General features: G+C 44.4%; 1 protein-coding gene and 1 pseudogene across 1 annotated transcript; one reads left to right on the top strand and one right to left on the bottom strand.

Moving 5' to 3' along the window:
- Nucleotides 1-894: 894 nt before the first annotated feature.
- On the top strand, nucleotides 895-17,213 carry LOC129821661 (elongation factor G, mitochondrial-like; annotated as a pseudogene).
- On the bottom strand, nucleotides 10,459-12,956 carry LOC129821814 (latexin-like). The gene is made up of 6 exons (XM_055879488.1): nucleotides 12,543-12,956; nucleotides 12,040-12,102; nucleotides 11,619-11,793; nucleotides 11,404-11,540; nucleotides 11,013-11,075; nucleotides 10,459-10,915 (listed from the first exon to the last, which is right to left on the bottom strand). The coding sequence occupies exons 1-6, from the start codon at nucleotides 12,678-12,680 to the stop codon at nucleotides 10,799-10,801; spliced, it is 693 nt and encodes a 230-aa protein (XP_055735463.1). The 5' UTR covers nucleotides 12,681-12,956; the 3' UTR covers nucleotides 10,459-10,798.
- Nucleotides 17,214-19,105: the final 1,892 nt, after the last annotated feature.

The following is a 19,105-nucleotide window of genomic DNA, read 5'->3' as shown; positions in this document are numbered from 1 at the left end:
AATAGGCGGGATCTTGACAGTCTGCCGGCTCCGCTCTGTGGGCAACGGATCCCATTGTTAGGGCGTTGGCACAAGCATCTCGTCATTATAACTACACTGAACAAAAATATGAACGCAACATGCAACAATGTCAAAGATTTTACTGAGTTATAGTTCATATAAGGAAATCAGTCAATTTAAATAAATGTATTAGGGCCTTATCAATGGATTTCACGAATGGGAATACAGATATGAATCTGTTGGTTACAAAGTAGGGGCGTGGATCAGAAAACCAGTCAGTATCTGGTGTGACCATCATTTGCCTCATGTAGCGCGACACACTTCCTTCACATAGAGTTGATCAGGCTGTTGATTGTGGCCTGTGGAATGTCGTCCCACTACTCTTCAATGGCTGTGTGAAGTTGCTGGATATTGGCGGAAACTGGAATGCGCTGTCGTACACGTCGATCCAGAGCATCCCAAACATGCTCAATGGGTGACATGTCTGGAGAGTATGTAGGCCATGGAAGAACTGGGACATTTTCAGCTTCCAGGAATTGCGACATGGGGCTGTGCATTATTATGAGTAAACATGAGGTGATGATGGCGGATGAAGGGCACGACAATGGGCCTCAGGATTTCGTCACAGTATCTATGTGCATTCAAATTGGCATAAATAAAATGTAATTGTGTTCATTGTCCGTAGTTTATGCCTGCCCATACCATAACCCCACCACCACCATGGGGCACTCTGTTCACAACATTGACTTCAGCAAACCACTCGCCCACACGATGCCATACACCCTGTCTGCCATCTGCCCGGTACTGTTGAAACTGGGATTCATCTGTGAAGAGCACACTTCTCCAGCGTACCAGTGGCCATCGAAGGTGAGTATCTGCCCACTGAAGTGGGTTATGACGCCGAACTGCAGCTGGATCAAGACCCTGGTGAGGACTACGAGCACACAAATGAGATTCCCCGAGACGGTTTCTGACAGTTGGTGTAGAAATTCTTTGGTTGTGCAAATTCACAGTTTCATCAGCTGTCCGGGTGAATTTGCAGTTAGTTTTATAACTAATATCATGCAATTCTACTCATTTTGCCATTGGGAAGAGTAAAAAATGTGCAGTTTTACAGCTACTTTCCTGCAATTCTACACATTTTGCAATAGTGCCGTTTTCAATATGATAACTGATGATCAATGGGCCCCACCCCAGTCGGTAAATCGACCATGCTTACTACAAGTTTAGTTAGCTGGCCGCTAGACAAACTTCTGATGCACAACCACATTTAGAAATTGCACCTTGTGTATCCTAACTCTCAACAGTAAGTTGAGACCCCGACTGAGTCCCCCCCCCCCCAAAAAAAGGTTTATTTTTATTTTTTATTGGTCCGCCAGTTGTCCCTCCCTGCCCTGCAGAATAGAGAGAATCTAGACATTGGAATGGGGTCAGCTCAGTTTCTAGTTAGTGACTCTGAATCTGACATTACGACTCAGTGTTACAATCACCAAGAAAAATCAACAGAAAGAGGCAGGACTTATAGTCTTTCACCACACATTGTAATGGGGAAATGTAATATGACTAAAGTTCATATTTAGTTTAGAGTGATCAACACAATGTTTAGCATGTTTTGAGTTTCTGTAATATACAATTTCCAGTGTTCTGTTTGTGACACTCAAAGTGTGGATTGATGGTCGCTAGACTTGATGCTAAAATGTGATGGATTATTCTCGTATCTGTTGATAGTGATTGACACCAGACTGGAGGTACAAGGACACACTGATTTTCCACTGTTGTATTGATGACATTTTGTGAACACTGTGTGATTCTATAGCAGATGACAAAGTCACTGCCTTATTTCGATGACTTCCCACAAGCCTCTCTGGCTGGTGTTTGAGAAATGGATCAACTGTGTGTTGCAATGTGACCTGCTGACCCGGGTTCCACAGTAGACAAGAGGCTTGAGTTTTTCCACATGTCGATTTGAATAGTCCTATGCATGATCTATGCATCATGCCAAAACAATAAACTGACTCATAATCATGCGGTCTGATTATAATATCCAGACAGAACGAGAGCAGCATGACAGTAGAAACCCTGTCAAGTCAGGAAGGAGTGCTTAGGCACAGGAAATGAGATGGGAAGATAATGGAAAGATTGTATATGTTTTTATATTCGTTTATTTAGTAAATATTTTCTTAAAACTGCATTGTTGGTTAAGGGCTTGTAAGTAAGTGTTTCACAGTAAGGTCTACACCTGTTGTATTTGGCACATGTGACAAATACAGTTTTATTTGATAAGGATGATGCCAACACTGCTGCGTTGACACACCCATTACGGATAGGGATGTTAGGTCACATACAATGTCCTTTTAGGGGAACTGGTCAATCCATATTGCTGCGTATGGAGGAAATTGCAGCGATTAACACACATAACTGATGGTAAGATACATTTTAGCAGCCAAGCAGACACCACAGAATAACCTAGAATGGTCATTCAAAAAGATGAATGATGAACACATTAACAAGTTAGCCTAATGTAACAGGTTGACGGTCACAGCCTCCATTTTCATCTATTTCTCTTATCTAGCCCTGTTGTTTCTGCCACAGGAGGTTGGTGGCACCTTAATTGGGGAGGATGGGCTCGTGGTAATGGCTGGAGCGGAGTAGGTGGAATGGTATCAAATACAGCAAGCACATGGTTTCCATGCGTTGGATGCCATTCCATTTGCTCCGTTCCAGCCATTATTATGAGCCGTCTTCCCCTTAGCAGCCTCCACTGGTTTCCGCCTAATGTTCTGGAGTGTGAATTCATTACACTTTGTGACACAAAAAGAGAAGAAAAATTGCCTTACCAACTAACCCTACACCCATTAAAACCTCACCACTATTCCACTAGTTGGCCCTATCTGATCCTTCACCAGGCCAGCAGCCTGGGAGGACGGGACACTATCGTTCAACACACCTTGTAACACTTCAGTAAAATCTCCTACACCCAAGTATTCTCTGCAGCTGCCACCACAATATCTATTTTCTGCCATTTATGTTCAATTTCTGCGGTACAGTTGATAACCATGGCTATGAACGCTAAGAAACCAACCTTACTGATGCACATGTTATTCCTATCACTCTCTACTGGTCTTAGCCTACTCACAGGGCGCCTCATAGGATCCCTCAACCTGCACCCATCTTCTTTTACTACTTTCGTCACTGCCTCAGCATATGACACCTTCTGTAATACTCTGATAATGGCCACATCAACCTGCTTTTCTCTCACCGGACACTTCTGATGTCCAGCACCATTGGTTAACACACACAACTTATTCAATTGATACTACACATTTCTTTGTCTCATGCCCTCTTGCACACTTCTCATATCTAGAAATCTCCCTCTTACACACTGCTACAACATGACCATAAGCGTGGCACCTAAAACACCATAATGGGTTCAGGACAAAAGCTCTCATGGGATAACTGACACATCCTAACTTGACCTTGTCATGTAGACTCTGCATCAAAACTCAGCAGGACAGACAGTGTCTTCTGTTTAACCACGCTCTCCACCAGGTCTGCATCACACCAAACGGTGGGCATCACAGACACCGGGAATCTTCAATTTCAGTTGATCCTCCTTAACACTTAACGCCACCCCAGTTATCCGTCCTTTCAACTGCGCCCTGCTCCGGAGAGCAAAGCAAGTCACAGTTCTTGTCCCGAGGCATGTGATGTGGAGCACCCGCTCCCTCTGGAGTGAAGAAATGCAAAGAATCATCACGAGTCCACTTTGAGTTACTTTCCCCGAGTCAACAGTCCCCAACCTCTTCATCACCCAACCTGACACCACATATGGATCAAGGCAAGGATCCATTTTTTCCAAAAGAATCTCACTCCGACTGTGCCGGGATCATCTTTATCATCATTGGGATGAGGCTCGAACTCTGAGGTCTTCACCACATCGCTTCTCTCTACCCTTAGATCCTTTCCTTCTTCCCCTCTTTCCAATCATGTCCATATCTCCATGCTCTTTCCACTCCTTCACCCGCTGTAGAAGCAAACTGTTCAAATGGTTCTTTTATGCTGAATTTGCCGCCATGTCGCATCGACTCAAAAAGCTTCAACTCCGGGCATTTATACACAAAATACCGCCCCACACTCACAGGCAGCACCTGGAACTAATTACAATTAAGTGACGCATGTCACGCTAAGACATACACACTGTGATGATCACAATAAATGTTATCAGATACATATAGGCTACAGAAATTGAAACACATTAAATCCATGGTCAAATGGTATACTGATGAGCAGAAGTTTAGATTTGATGTTATCACCCCAGAGATCAATAAGAGATAGAATAGGCTACAAAGCACCATAAAAAAACAACTACTTCTCCAAAGAGTATCAGACTTTCTCCATAAACTGAAATGAAAACTTACCATCAGTCAAGTGTCTGCCAATAACCTGTTGTTTATCCTTGCTTGTTAGGCTGGGAACAAGAGTCTTAGTGCGATATCTATCTGTATCTGGGTGTGGAGGGGATGTAAATGCAGCTTATCGGTTTGCTGTGTATGTGTTCAACTGATAGAGGAAGAACATGTCAAAATACTTGCTCACTGAGCATGGAGTGTTTTAGGTTGCTTTTCTTGTTCTATGGTATTATGGTGGTCCGCATACATACGTTAGAGGTGCATGCCGTCACTGTACAGGGTAGTGTACGAGATTTTAGACAATAATATTGATTCCAAATAATAATAAAAAAGACAAAGAAACAAAATCAATGTACTTCTTTGGTCAGGTTAAAATGTCAACTCTAATCCACACAGACTTTGGGACCTGAGAAGGAAGAGCATTTTCGGACAGTATTCCTTGCAATGTACTGGAGACCCAATAACTTTTCAGCCGCAGATACACTTATGGCCAGTTTTGTGGACTTCTTGTTCAGTTGGGCGTTACAATTAATCACATGCGCAATAAACGCCACAAAATCCACCTTCTTCGCGATCAGCATATCAGCTTCCCTCAACTGTTTGAATGACACTCTGAATCTCCAAAGGCTGCGGGGCGTCCACTGCCATATCTCCAGCTCCACTCGCTCCTTCAACTATTTCACGTGCCTCCATGTAGGAGACCTGCTGTACAGTCCTGATCCTTGCCACTCCAAACTCCTTTAACCTAACGGGGCACTCCGGGGAACTGGGAATGTGATTTCCAGCACAGTCGCAACACCGTACATCCTCAGATTCTTCAACAACTTCAAAAATTTTGCAATTCTGGAAGAACATGGCTTGGACACGAAAGCGCTCACCGCATATCTCACATATCCCAGCTTCACATGTGAAGGGAGATACTCTTCGTCAAACCTCAATAATACCGACAGGCTTTCCTCTTTTCTTCCATCCACTACACGGTTCAGACAGCGGTGCTCCAACAACAACTGATATGTTCCTTCATAAACCACAAGGCCTCAACATCCAACGCGACACCTGCGATGACACCTTTTAACGGTGCTCTGCTCCAAAAATCTAAACACCACTTCAAATGTCGATATTTTGTAGAGCCTTAATGCCTTTTCCACACACAAGAAATCAAAACAAAACCACTTATCCCCAAAAAAGCATAATTGTTAGTGAATTGTATTCCAACCAAAAACCTACACTCATTTACAACTTTAGCCCTTTTTGTTCCATTTTCAAGTTCAATCCACCTTCAATATTCCTCCACTCCAGAAACCGTCATCCTTCTCATCCTCTAATTGTATCTGGGTAGCGTCTCCATTCCGTCTGGGAGGGCATAGGCCTACCCACTTGGGAGCCAAGCCTAACCAGCTAATCAGAATACGTTTTACCCTACAAAGGGGCTTTATTACAGACATAAATACTGCTAAGCACCTCTCCCCCTCAGACGATCCCGCAGGTGAAGACGGATGTGGAGGTCCTGGGCTGGCGTGGTTACATGTGGTCTCCCAAATTCTAGCGTAGTGAACATTAAATTATCTGGCAACAGCTCTGGTGGACATTCCTGCAGTCAGCATGACAATTGCACATTCTCTCAATACTTTAGATATCTGTGGCATTGTGGTGTGTGACAAAAACAGGTCCACCTGAATAATGATCATGCTGTTTAATCAGCTTCTTGACATGCCACACCTGTCCTGTCAGGTGCACGGATGATCGTGGCAAGGGGGAAATGCTCACTAACAAGAATGTAAACACATTTGTGCACACAATTTGTGAGAAATAAGCATTTTGCACATATGGAGAATTTCTGGGATCTTTTATTTCAGCTCATGAAACATGGGACCAACACTTTACATGTTGCTTTTATATTTTTGTTCAGTGTACAGTACAAGTCAAAAGTGTGGAAACCCCTACTCATTCAAGGGTTTTTATTTGTACTATTTTCTTCATTGTAGAATAATAGTGAAGAAATCCAAACTATGAAATAACACATATGGAATCATGTAGTAACCAAATAATTTAGTAAACAAATCTAAATATATTTTATATTTCAGATTCTTCAAAGTAGCCACCCTTTGCTTTGATGACAGCTTTGCACAATCTTGGCATTCTCTCAACAAGCTTCATGAGGTAGTCACCTGGAATGCATTTCAATGAACAGGTGTGCCTTGATCAAAGCTCATTTGTGGAATTTATTTCCTTCTTAATGCATTTGGGCAATCAGTTGTTTTGTGACAAGGTAGGGATGGTATACAGAAGATGGCCTTTTACCAAATAAGGCTAAGTCCATATTATGGCAACAGCTCAAATAAGCAAAGAGAAACAACAGTCCATAATTACTTTAAGACATGGTGAGTCAATCCGGAAAATTTCAAGAACTTTGAAAGTTTCTTCAAGTGCAGTCGCAAAAACCATCAAGCGCTATGATGAAACTGGCTCTCATGAGGACTGCCACAGGAAAAGAAGACCCAGAGTTACCTCCGCTGCAGAGGATAAGTTCATTAGAGTTACCAGCCTCAGAAATTGCTGCCCAAATAAATGCTACAGAGTTCAAGTAACAGACACATCTCAACATCAACTGTTCAGAGGATCAGGCCTTCATGGTCGAATTGCTGCAAAGAAACCACTACTGAAGGACACCAATAATAAGAAGAGACTTGCTTAGACCGGTGGAAATATGTCCCTTGGTCTGATGTGTCCAAATTCGCGATTTTTAGTTCCAACTGCCGTGTCTTTGTGAGATGCAGAGTAGGTGAACGGATGATCTCCGCATGTGTGGTTCCCACCGTAAAGCATGGAGGAGGAGGTGTGATGGTGCTTTGCTGGTGACACTGTCTGTGATTTATTTAGAATTTAAGGCACACTTAACCAGCATGGCTACCACAGCATTTTGCAGCAATACACACTCCCATCTGGTTTTCGCTTAGTGGGTCTAGCATTTGTTTTTCAACAGAACAATGACCGAACACACCTCCAGGCTCTGTAAGGGCTAATTGACCAAGAAGGAGAGTGATGGAATGCTGCATCAGATGACCTGGCCTCCACAATCACCAGACCTCAACCCAATTGAGATGGTTTGGGATGAGATGGACCGCAGAGAAGGAAAAGCAGCCAACAAGTGCTCAGCATATGTGGGAACTCTTTTAAGACTGTTGGAAAAGCCTTCCAGGTGAAGCTGGTTTAGAGAATGCCAAAAGTGTGCAAAGCTGTCAAGGCAAAGGGTGGCTACATTAAGTAATCTAAAATATAACTTTTTTGGTTACTACATTATTCCATATGTGTAATTTCATAATTTTATGTCAAAATGGGGGGGGGGGGGGGGGGGGGGGCTGCACACTTTTCGCCTTGCCAATGTGCGTCATTGTTGAGTTTGGCAAAGCGGATTTGTTGATCGCAAGTTTAACTCTTCAGATTTGCCGTAGCCCAGGAAGTAATGTTTCACAAGGAACCGGCTTGCGGTGCGGTGACATTCACGGATTGACTGACATCCAGTGGGGGTGTTGTGTAAACGGAGCTTAACCGGTTCTGTCCAACAACAAAATGCGACTTCTTAAAGCAGGACTAACATTTGGTCAAACACATTTAAGGAAACGGGATACACTAACATTAAAAAAGGTAAGAAAAAATACCCAAAGATGTTGAGAATAGGACAGATGAGAAGGATGGAAATGGAGAGATATTTATCTGAACGCAGTCTCTTTTTTCATTTTATAGGTGTTGATTAACAGTTGTCGTCGTGCTCCTCTGGTATAGTTCCCAATGAAAGAATCCGCAACATCGGAAATCTCGGCGCACATCGACTCGGGGGAAGACCACACTCACCTAGCGCTTCCTTTTCTACACGGGCAGGATAGCAGGGATCCACGAGGTGAGTTAATCATAATCTGGCTCTGATTTATTGAAGTAGCCAGTTGGAGAAGTGTGTGTGTTTTTTTTTTTAGAGGGAGGCAGACAGACAAAAACGGTTATGTTTGATCCTCTAACTCTACAGGTAAAGGGAAAAGATGGAGTCGGGGCCACCATGGACTCGATGGAGCTGGAGAGGCAGAGAGGCATCACCATCCAGTCAGCTGCCACATACACCATCTATAAGGATTACAACATCATCGACACACCAGGTATGGAGGTACCTGGCAGAAAGATTTGTGTTAGTGGCAACACAGATCTTATGACCAGGTTCCCTTTTTGACAGATAAACCATAAGTCACAGTAACAGATCAATGCCAGTGTACCCAACAGCTGTTAGGATGTATTTTTGCTTTTAACTTTAACCCCAGTTTACTGCTCTGTCCTGTCCAGGCCATGTGGACTTCACCATCGAGGTGGAGTTAGCCCTGCGTGTTTTGGACGGGGCGATCCTGGTCCTATGTGCGGTCGGAGGGGTCCAGTGCCGGACCCTGGCCGTGAACAGACAGATGAAACGCTACAACGTTCCCTTCCTCACCTTCATCAACAAGCTGGACCGCATGGGAGCCAACCCCAACCCGCGCCCTGCAGGCCATGAGGTCAGCAGATATACAGATGCTGTGGAGTGGACAGACTAGTCTGGTTTTCCATTAGCTCTGTGTTCTGACTCCTCTGTTCCTGCTTTCAGGACCAAGCTGAACCATAATGTGGCCTGCGTGAACATCCCCGTCGGTCTGGAGGGGAACGTGAAGGGCGTCATAGACCTCCTAGAGGAGCGCAGCATGTACTTCGAGGGCCCATTCGGGTAAGAGAACGGAGAATTCGATCGTGGCAGGGATTTAGAGAAGACTTGCATTACTATCTCATATCTGAAATATTTCCATAGCTGGAAACACTCTTACTGAAAAAATAGCAAGAAGGTCCGCATGCAGCGGCTAGTGCGTCTCCATGCCGACCAGATGGAGGTGAGAACCAGGAAGTGAATGTAAACCAGAAGTAAATGGCGCAAACTGACAGTTTCAGTACTATGAAAGGGCACTGTGATCGTTTGGTTCTGCCACACAGCCCAATGACCCTGATTTCCCAACCTGACTTACCCTAGTGATAACATCTCATGATTACAAACATCTTTATCTATACATTTAACTGAAACAATCTTAATTTTGTGTCATAAATTGTGAACCCCCCTCTCCGGTTGGTCAGGATGTGGAGGAGGTGTATGCAGGGGACATCTGTGCCCTATTTGGGATCGACTGTGCCAGCGGAGACACCTTCACCTCCCGGACCAGCGCCAACCTCTCCATGGTACATGCCTATGGCCAATGTCCAGACTAGATAAACAACCAGTCAGCACTCACTGACGTGTATTTAAAGATGCGATCGGTTGTGCAACTGCCTGTGTGTGCATAATGTCATGACCTTGAGCATCATTCAACACGTTTCTCCCACAGGAGTCCATCCACATACCAGAGGCTGTCATCTCCATGTCTATGAAGCCGTCCAACAAGGTGGGCCCCTCTCATATTCTATGTAGTATGAGGAGTCTAAATGACCATACTAAGCCTTGATGCCATTTCAGTAGAGTATATGAGCTTGTATGGCCTCATCCTCCCTCTTCCTGTGGATCAGAATGACACGGACAAGTTCTCTAAAAGGCATCAACCGCTTCACCAGAGAAGACCCCACGTTCAGGGTCCACTTTGACACAGAAAGCAAGGAGACTCATCTCTGGTATGGGAGAGCTGCACCTGGAGATCTACTCACAGGTATTAGTCTAGTACTCCGCTCTCCGGCGATCTGATGATCCTTCTGGCCGCAGCGTTTTGGATTTTTGCGTCATTTATTTATTTTTTTATGGTGTCCTAAGTTGTCTTGAAGTATAATAGAATGCGTTACGAGTTCCAAACATCTAGAATCTTCAATGGCATTTTGGTGCAGTAAATCAAGCGGACCTTACTTTCTGTCGCTGTCTTTCTGTAGAGGATGGAGAGGGAGTATAACTGCCCCTGTGTGATGGGAAAGCCCAAGGTAGCCTTCAGGGAGAGCGTGACCAGTAAGTACCACTCCTAACACACGGCAACAACGTCCAAATGAACCACTCAGAAGCATTACATTCTGTACCGTGACGGCTTTATTGGCCCGCATCGCTTCATCAATAGAGTACATTAACAAAAAGTTGAAACACATTGTTATAGCTTACCAAGAGTCTCACATGCTGACACAGTAAAAGCAGTGCATTCGCATAGCTGCAGTAAGGCCATGGACGTGTGCCCTCTCCTCTCCTCTAAAGCAATAGTGGTGAAGGGAAACATAATTACTAAAGCCAAGTGTGAAGAGTAAAGCTCAGCTTTTCAAAGCAGGTAGAACGTGGCTTTACCCTTCATTCAAGTCCTAAGAGACGTGTTGTATTCTCTGCAGTACTTGTAAGGCTCTGGAGTGTTTCTCCGTGCATCTCAGTTGGTGGTGTTTGGAGGAGCCTCACAGCGGCACTTTGGCTGCAGCTCAGTCTGCAGGACTTGAACTCCCTGTGCTGGGGACCAGGTGACTAGCAGCTTCCAGTGGATGATCTCCTGCGCGTAACCACACACACACACAACAATGCACCTTTATAATAACAAACATGACGTCTGAGTTCTGTTAAGACCGATGGCAGAACGTTTTAGTTACCTGGGAAATCATTTCATGCAGCAGGACATGGTAGTTGAACCTCAGCTGGTCCTTCTCAGTCTCCTGTTGAGGGACAGACAGAACCGGGGACCAAGTGTGTGAGAAGGACGGATGGAAAGGAATGGGGTGGGGAGTTAAGTGTCAATTTGGAATTTGGGCAGATATCGCCATGGTTACACGGAGGTTCTTCTCAAGTTATTGTCCGACTACATCAGACGCATGCCTGATCATACCACGCCTGGATAGGCATTTAACGTCTCAGCTAACCATATATGATCTAGCAATCTGATGCCCGACTGCACAGTCGATGACGTAGCACGCAACCGTCGGTTGACGCAACGCCTGCGCATCTAGTCGGGCAGGAACTCGAACCGACTTATTGGCTGCTCACCAGCTGTGTGAAGTTGGCCACCTGGGCCATGTTGTAAAGTGTGCTCTCATTGGACTCCCTCAGCATGATGAAACTGGAGGCCACGCCCCCCAGTTGCCAGAAGGGCTTCACACTGGGCTCCATGTGACCGTAGCTGTCTGTCAAAGAAACCACAAACATCACAGTCAGAAGAGAGATGGGGGGGGTCAGTTGTGTGTTTGTGGCTCTATATCTACCTGGTATATCGTTTCCTGACGCTAGGTTATTGCTGGCTCTGTGTTGCTGGTAGAAGGCCTCTTCCTGAGCCGTGGTGTTGCTTTGATGCAGTCCCTCACAGGAGGCCTGGACCTGGGGAGCACTCTGCCCCTCTCCCCCTGGAAAGAGGAGCTCCGCAGAGCACCGTCCCGAGACCTTTTATAGGGAGAGGAAAGGGTGAGGTAGTTGAGGAGAAAGTGAGAATATGAGGGGAGAGTTGGGGAAAGGAATGACGTTGAGGTATGTTAGAGGGAAGTTACGGGAGAGGGGGGGGAAAAAAGTTGATCTAACAGGTGTTTTTTACCATGGCAGTGTAGACAAGGTTACTTAACACACCGTGTATTTATTCACACGGCTGTTCTGCGTAATAGTGAGTCACTGAGAATGTGAATCGGATCTTACGTTACTGATTATCTCCTGCATGGTAAGCTCCAGTTGATACTTCCTCCCCATCTCCGCCACATCCTGACAGCCGGGGAGAGAGAGCAGAAATTAACCACTTAAGACAAAATGTAAGCAAACAGAACTATGTTCCATAAAGCCGTCGCCCCCTCAAGTGGGGCGGCAGGTAGCCTAGTGGTTAGAGCGTTGGACTAATAACCGAAAGGTGAGAAGATCGAATCTCCGAATCGACAAGGTAAAAATCTGTCATTCTGCCCCCGAACAAGGCAGTTAACCCACTGTTCCGAGGCCGTCATTGAAAATAAGAAGATGTTCTTAACTGACTTGCCTAGTTAAAAATGTAAAATAAAAAGCTCCCACTGTACGTGGTATTGAGAATGGACTTTTTTAATCCGCACAGACCTCCCATATCCATCCCCTTCAAGGATCCTTCCTTGCCTTGTAATATTAACTGCTCTTGCCCAACACACACCCCAAGGTATGCTGATCATCTCCACTCCTACCTCTGCGCTGCCGCTGTGTACTGTGCTGAGAAAGATCCACCTGTAGGGTGAGCCGTAGCGGGTGTTCAGGTAGTGTTGGACCACCGTGGCTGCTCGGCGGGCAGGGTAGTGACTCGGGTTCAGCACGCCAGTCGTCATCACTTCATCCACCACCTGGCTTTCCCCCTAATCCACACCGGAGAGAAGGGGAATGAGAGCAAAAGAGGGTGGTGAGGACTGGTAGGGAGAGTCAGTCTGCTGCTGATGGGACTTTGACCTCTGTGTGTGCTGGTGCAGGAAGTCGTGTCCTGCCCTAGTTCTAGATGAGGAGAAAGAGGGAGAATACAGAGGAATATAGTGAGTAAGGGGAGGGTAGAAGTGTCAGAGAGGAAGAAAGTGTGCCTGGAAAGGCTATAACTCCCTGCCCGTTGAGGCTGTTGCGGTTAGACAGCTGGAGAAACAGCCACATGCAGGGGGAGAACTTCCTGCTTCCTCCCAAGCCAATAATTCAGTTAGTACCGCCCTTCTTTAAAAGAGACAGGCCACACATTTCCCTTCTCCTCACTAACATAAAAGCATGGCGAGTGACCATAAAGCTACTTTGCTTGTCTATGTTAATTTGAGTTGATCGTTTTGGCAACTATGGCAGTTCTTTACCTACCAATGCTTTAATGAAAATCCTCAAAATTAGTTACTGATTTTGGCTATGTGCTTGTCTCTGCAGGTTTGACTTTACCCATAAGAAGCAGTCTGGTGGTTCTGGGCAGTACGGTAAAGTGATAGGAGTTCTGGAACCTCTGGACCAAGAGAACTACACAAGTGGAGTTTGAAGACCAGACTGTAGGAACCAACATCCCCAAACAGTTTGTGCCGGCTGTCGAGAAGGTGCGCATGCCTGGCTGTAGTCTGAAAATCACATAGGCCCTTCAGTAAGTGTAATTAGGATTGGAAAAAATCCTGTACCTTATTCAGATAGAAATTCTAGTAGACCTCTAATCTCATACCCCAAGAGTGGGCAAACTTTGACTTGAGGGCCAACTCGGGATTGAAAAATTCAAGAGGGCCACAGATATTTTTTATTTTGACCGATTTAGTTGGTCAAAAATCAATTTGTGGGCTACAAAAAGGGCATTCATTTGATTATATAGGTCCATTATCATTTCTATTTTCTTTACTCAAACCTCCCGTGGGCCGGATTGAATGGGCCTGCGGGTCGTAGTTTCCACACCACTGTCACTCTTTCGCCATCATCCCTCTCTCCTGCAGGGATTCAGAGAGGCCTGTGAGAAAGGCCCTCGGACTGGTCACAAGATCTCAGGCGTCAAGTTCCTATTAGAAGACGGAGCGCATCACATGGTGGACTCGAATGAGATCTCCTTCATCCGTGCAGGGGAGGGCGCTCTTAAACAAGGTGGGTGTCAACTAACCAGAATACACCCTCATCGTTCTCGCATATTTTTCCCTCTGTATACCTTTTCCGTGCTTCTCAGCTTTTTGACAAACCTACTGAATGTCTCCTCTCTCCTTCCATCCACGTCCCCCTCTTGGTAGCCATGGAGAAGGCCAACGTTGCCGTGCTGGAGCCAATCATGTCAGTAGAAATTGTGGCGCCCGATGAGTTCCAAGGGACAGTCATCGCCGGGGTCAACCGTCACCATCAGTGGGTAGGATGGGGCGGAGGGCTACTTTACGCTGTATGCTGATGTGAGTGCAGCTCTGTCATTCTCACACTTCCTATGCCCTTTTCTTCCTGCAAAGACAGGATAGGTTAAGCGTCTGTCCAGTCACTGTGTATTTGATGGTCAAATCGCCATTTCCTCTCCCCAGATTCCACTGAATGACATGTTTGGTTACGCCACAGAGCTCCAGTCCTGTACAAAGGTAAGGCACTGGCTGCTCTAGTCGGATGTCAAGACGTCAATTAGTCATAAAATTGTCCAGGATAACGAGCCATGCATTTTCAGTGATATTGAATTGAGTTTGTATTTGCGTGTTTTTTTTTCAGTTAATTTATTTGGACTAAAGTTATTGCTCAGTCTATGATCCTTTCTGGAGAACTGATGTGTGTGTGTTGTGTCCAGGGGAAAGGAGAGTACACCATGGAGTATAGCAGATACCAGCCATGTCTGCCTGGCACTCAGGAGGAGCTCGTCAACAAATACCTGGAGTCAACGGGACAGCTGCCTGCCAAGAAGGGGAAGAACTAAGGATGGACAACACACACAATCAATGAATTGTAAACAGATTACAGGGGGGTTAAATGGAGCTGAAGGTTGGGACTAATAATATAACTAATGTAAAACACACGATGTGCATAAAACGCACATAGGTTAAGAACTTTTGTGAAAGAGCACAGTTTGAAAGATGTGGTAAATAAAAATCAAAACGGATGGACATCAGAAATAGATGGGAGAGATTGAGTGTAGAGGAAGGACAGGAGTAAAAACAAACAAAATAGAACTATTGTAAAATATACTGTCCATAAAATGTATATAGCATGTATAAGCTGGAAGTAGAAGCCTAAGCGTTGTTGTTTACTCCAATTGGGATAGGGGTGGTAGGGTTAGAAAGTAATGAAGGAAAAAAATATTTAAGATATGTATGTATTTGTATGTACTGTACCAGTCAAAAGTTGACACCTACTCATTCAAGGGTTTTTATTTTTACTATATAGTAGAATAATGGTGAAGACATCAAAACTGTGGAATCATGTAGTAACCAAAAAAAGTGTTAATTATATATTTGAGATTCTTCAAAGTAGCCACCCTTTGCCTTGATGACAGCTTTGCACACACTTATTCTCTCAACCAGCTTCACCTGGAATGCTTTTCCACCAGTCTTGAAGGAGTTCCCACATATGCTGAACACTTGTTGGCTGCTTTTTGTTCACTCTGTGGTCCAACTCATCCCAAACCATCTCAATTGGGTTCAGGTTGGGTGATTGTGGAGGCCAGGTCATCTGATGCAGCACGCCATCACTCTCCTTCTTGGTCAAATAGCCCTTACACTGCCTGGAGGTGTGTTGGGTCATTGTCCTGTTGAAAAACAAATGATAGTCACACTAAGCGAAAACCAGATGGGATGTCGTGTTGCTGTGGTAGCCATGCTGGTTAAGTGTGCCTTGAATTCTAAATAAATCAGACGGCGACACCAGCAAAGCACCATCTCTCCTCCTCCTCCATGCTTCACGGTGGGAACCACACATGCGGTGATCATCCGTTCACCTACTCTGTGTCACAAAGACATGGCGGTTGGAACCAAAAATCACAAATTTGGACTCATCAGACCAAAGGACAGATTACCACTGGTCTAATGTTCATTACTCATGTTTCTTGGCCCAAGCAAGTGTCTTCTTATTGGTGTCCTTTAGTGGTTTCTTTGTAGCAATTCAACCATGAAGGCCTGAATCACGCAGTCTCCTCTGAACAGTTGATGTTGAGATGTGTCTGTTACTTGAACTCTGAAGCATTTATTTAGGCTGATGGTTTTTGCAACTGCACTTCAAAAAAAATTCAAAGTTATTGAAATGTTCAATATTGACTGACCTTCATGTCTTAAAGTAATGATGGACTGTCATTTCTCTTTGCTTATTTGAGCTGTTCTTGCCATAATATGGACTTGGTCTTTTACCAAATAGGTCTATCTTCTGTATACCACCCCTTCCTTGTCACAACACAACTGATTGGCTCAAACGCATTAAAGAAAGAAATTCCACAAATTAACTTTTAACAAGGCACACCTGTTAATTTAAATGCATTCCAGGTGACAACCTTATGAAGCTGGTTGAGAGAATGCCAAGGGTGTGCAAAGCTGTCATCAAGGCAAAGGGTGGCTACTTTGAAGAATCTGATAAACAAATAAATTTTTGTTTAACACTGTTTTTGGTTACTACATGATTCCATATGTGTTATTTCATAGTTTGTCTTCACTATTATTCTACAATGTAGAAAATAGTACAAATAAAGAAAAACCCTTGAATGAGTAGGTGTGTCCATACTTTTGACTGGTATGTATGTTTGTGTGTATGTATAAAAAAAAAAATATGGGGGACTGAAAATGATGCAGACAATTACATTGATGAAAGCTACAATCTATCTGCAGTATTAAAGCTGATCTATCGCCTAAAAAAAATAACATTACTGCAATGGAATGCTTGACAAATGCACACAAACCTACACAGTGCTCAATCAACTGTAAACATACTCTGCCTCACCAAGGGCTCCTGAGTGGCGCAGCGGTCTAAGGCGTCACTACAGACCCTGGTTCGATTCCAGGCTGTATCACAACCGGCCGCGATTGGGAGTCCAACAGTGCGGCGCACAATTGGCTCAGAGTCATCCGGTTTAGGGTTCGGCCATCATCGTAAAGAAGAACTTGTTCTTAACTTGCCTAGAATTAATTAAAATAAGGTGGGTGTATTATATCATATGTGCATTCAAAATGCTACAAATGTGAATCCAAGTGAATTCCCTTGATTTCCCCCCACACTGTCCTAAAGTATTTATTATGACTATTTCCATTCAGACTTTGCTCTCCAGCAAACAGCCTTGCCCCACAGCCTAGCAGTTTTCATAAAGACTTGAAGCAAGCTCAAAGTTTGGACTTCAACTTGGGCATGTATATTAACTGGTTGTGTACTATGTACAGCATATGTTGTAATGATGATTAAATAAGATTGACCTAATACTACCATTTCACCAGGGTGTCATTGCTCCTTCATTTACTTAGCAGGTGGTTATGTGGTTGATGTGTTCATTTTAGGGTGCCTGAATTTGATCTAATCTGGATTCGACTGGAAAGCACAACTCGGGTTGTGAAATACTATCCAATGTGCATCACTGCAAGAAGCTGGACAAAGTTAAGTCAAATCAGTATTTTCGAGCAAAACAAACTGGAGACTCATTCTCCATGTTATGTCGGCCTATACAGAAAGTCTCGAGTCTATGCTGATGTGCCTCCTCTCGGAATAGAGGATTCTAGGGGTTTGTAGCTCACTCACCTCTGTAGTGGTCTGTGTATCCTCTCCCAGAGGAACACTGTTTGGGTGTTGATCGATCCCCACTGTTGGTCCTGACCCAGTTCTGACAGTCACGGTCGGGTTCCCGTGGACCACGGTCAGAACAACCAGAAGGATAAGCAGCGTCCAGCCCATACTCCACACTAAGATCTGAGAACAGAAAACTAATGCCAAAGAGGATTGTGGAGTCCTAAGGAATGCAAGATGAGTGTAAATAGGCATCCATTTCAGGGTTACGTAAGAGAGGGTGGGAGTGAGAGGAAACGGACACTGATGCAGCTCAGCTGCCTGTTCGGTTTTCTTTATCTAAACAAACTCCTCTTCTGGTCTCATGTAGGCCTACACATGTAACACTGAGTAGAGCAGTCCTCCAGAAAAGTGATTTATTTAAAAAGGAGTGCAGTCAAACGGGATATTTCACACTATTAGGTCTCAATAACACTGAAATTGTGAAAATGATAATGCCGAAGCCTTTTTAAAGAAAAGGGGCCTCGTGTATTAATATAGCATAGAAACCATTCTAAAACACGACTTAAACGGAATTGAGAACGTTCGTACGCATAGAAAAAGTGTGATTTTATCAAACAATTACGAGTACGAGCGTCATAAGCACGTCAGTAGGAGATAACCATTGATACATACAAATTGTTCTCAGCCTCATGCTCATGCACGACCTTGGCTGTTTGTATTTCATATATACACAACGCCATACCATGACATACAAAAGGCGCAAGCTACGAAAAAAGACTGAAATAGAGATGCTAGTGTCAGAGACTGAGTACCAGCAACATGTTTTATTTGGCTCGCTCTGTTGTGGCTTGACCAGTAAAGAAGTTCATATATCTACAAAGAGAGGACCATTAGGACAACTCAAGTTGCTTTAGCAATGGCAAATATACTTAAAATGAGTAGGCAACACTCACCAATAAGCCACATGTTCTGCAGAATGAACGAGTTGCGCGTTCCACCTAGCCTTTTCTGTTCACATAATTGATTTCGTTTTGGGATGGTGATATGGCAATATGGATGCCTTGTATTGCCCCATTCGTATTTGGGAACCCCGCTTGACTTCAACCTGTTGTGCGATGGTGTATGCGTTACTGTTCGTTTTGCTGATGATTGCATCTAAAACATTGGCTCATCCAGGGCTGTGAGATGCCGATCGCAAGCTCCCTTTGAAAAACACCCGAGGGTGCGTAGCATTTGGATTTGCACTAGAATGGCATGTGTTTGGCTTTTTAAGTCTAAACAAAAATCCAATAACATTGATGTTAATATGTGTGTGAATAGCTCACGTAAGAGAGTTAGATAAACTGCAAACATAACCCTTTAGTCAGGGATTACAGGTCATGACATCCTAATCAGTCACTCATAATGCACCTGTTTATCCTAGAGAGGTGCCCCACTAGCGCCATCTCTGGGTTGGCATTATGCACATCATCTCAACAATTGGTTTTAGGAAACGATATCTGATGAGGCAATCTGTACATACTGGCCCAGACCACACCTGGTTCAGCCTACTCCTGTCCCTGTTGTCAGGGACACCTTGGAAACTGCCCCTGAGACC

Source organism: Salvelinus fontinalis, chromosome 24 (assembly GCF_029448725.1).
Source record: "Salvelinus fontinalis isolate EN_2023a chromosome 24, ASM2944872v1, whole genome shotgun sequence".
NCBI classification, from domain to species: Eukaryota; Metazoa; Chordata; class Actinopteri; order Salmoniformes; family Salmonidae; genus Salvelinus; species Salvelinus fontinalis.
The sequence above is the reverse complement of the archived record's forward strand: the minus strand, read 5'-3'. Positions and strand labels throughout refer to the sequence as shown.

Coding starts and splice junctions, on each gene's coding strand:
- LOC129821814 (XM_055879488.1), bottom strand. CDS start 12,680: ATGACGACTGGCGTGCTGAACCCGAGTCACTACCCTGCCCGCCGAGCA. Junction 12,103..12,542: donor TACACAGCGGCAGCGCAGAG/GTAGGAGTGGAG, acceptor CCCGGCTGTCAG/GATGTGGCGGAGATGGGGAG. Junction 11,076..11,403: donor TGGCCAACTTCACACAGCTG/GTGAGCAGCCAA, acceptor GTCCCTCAACAG/GAGACTGAGAAGGACCAGCT.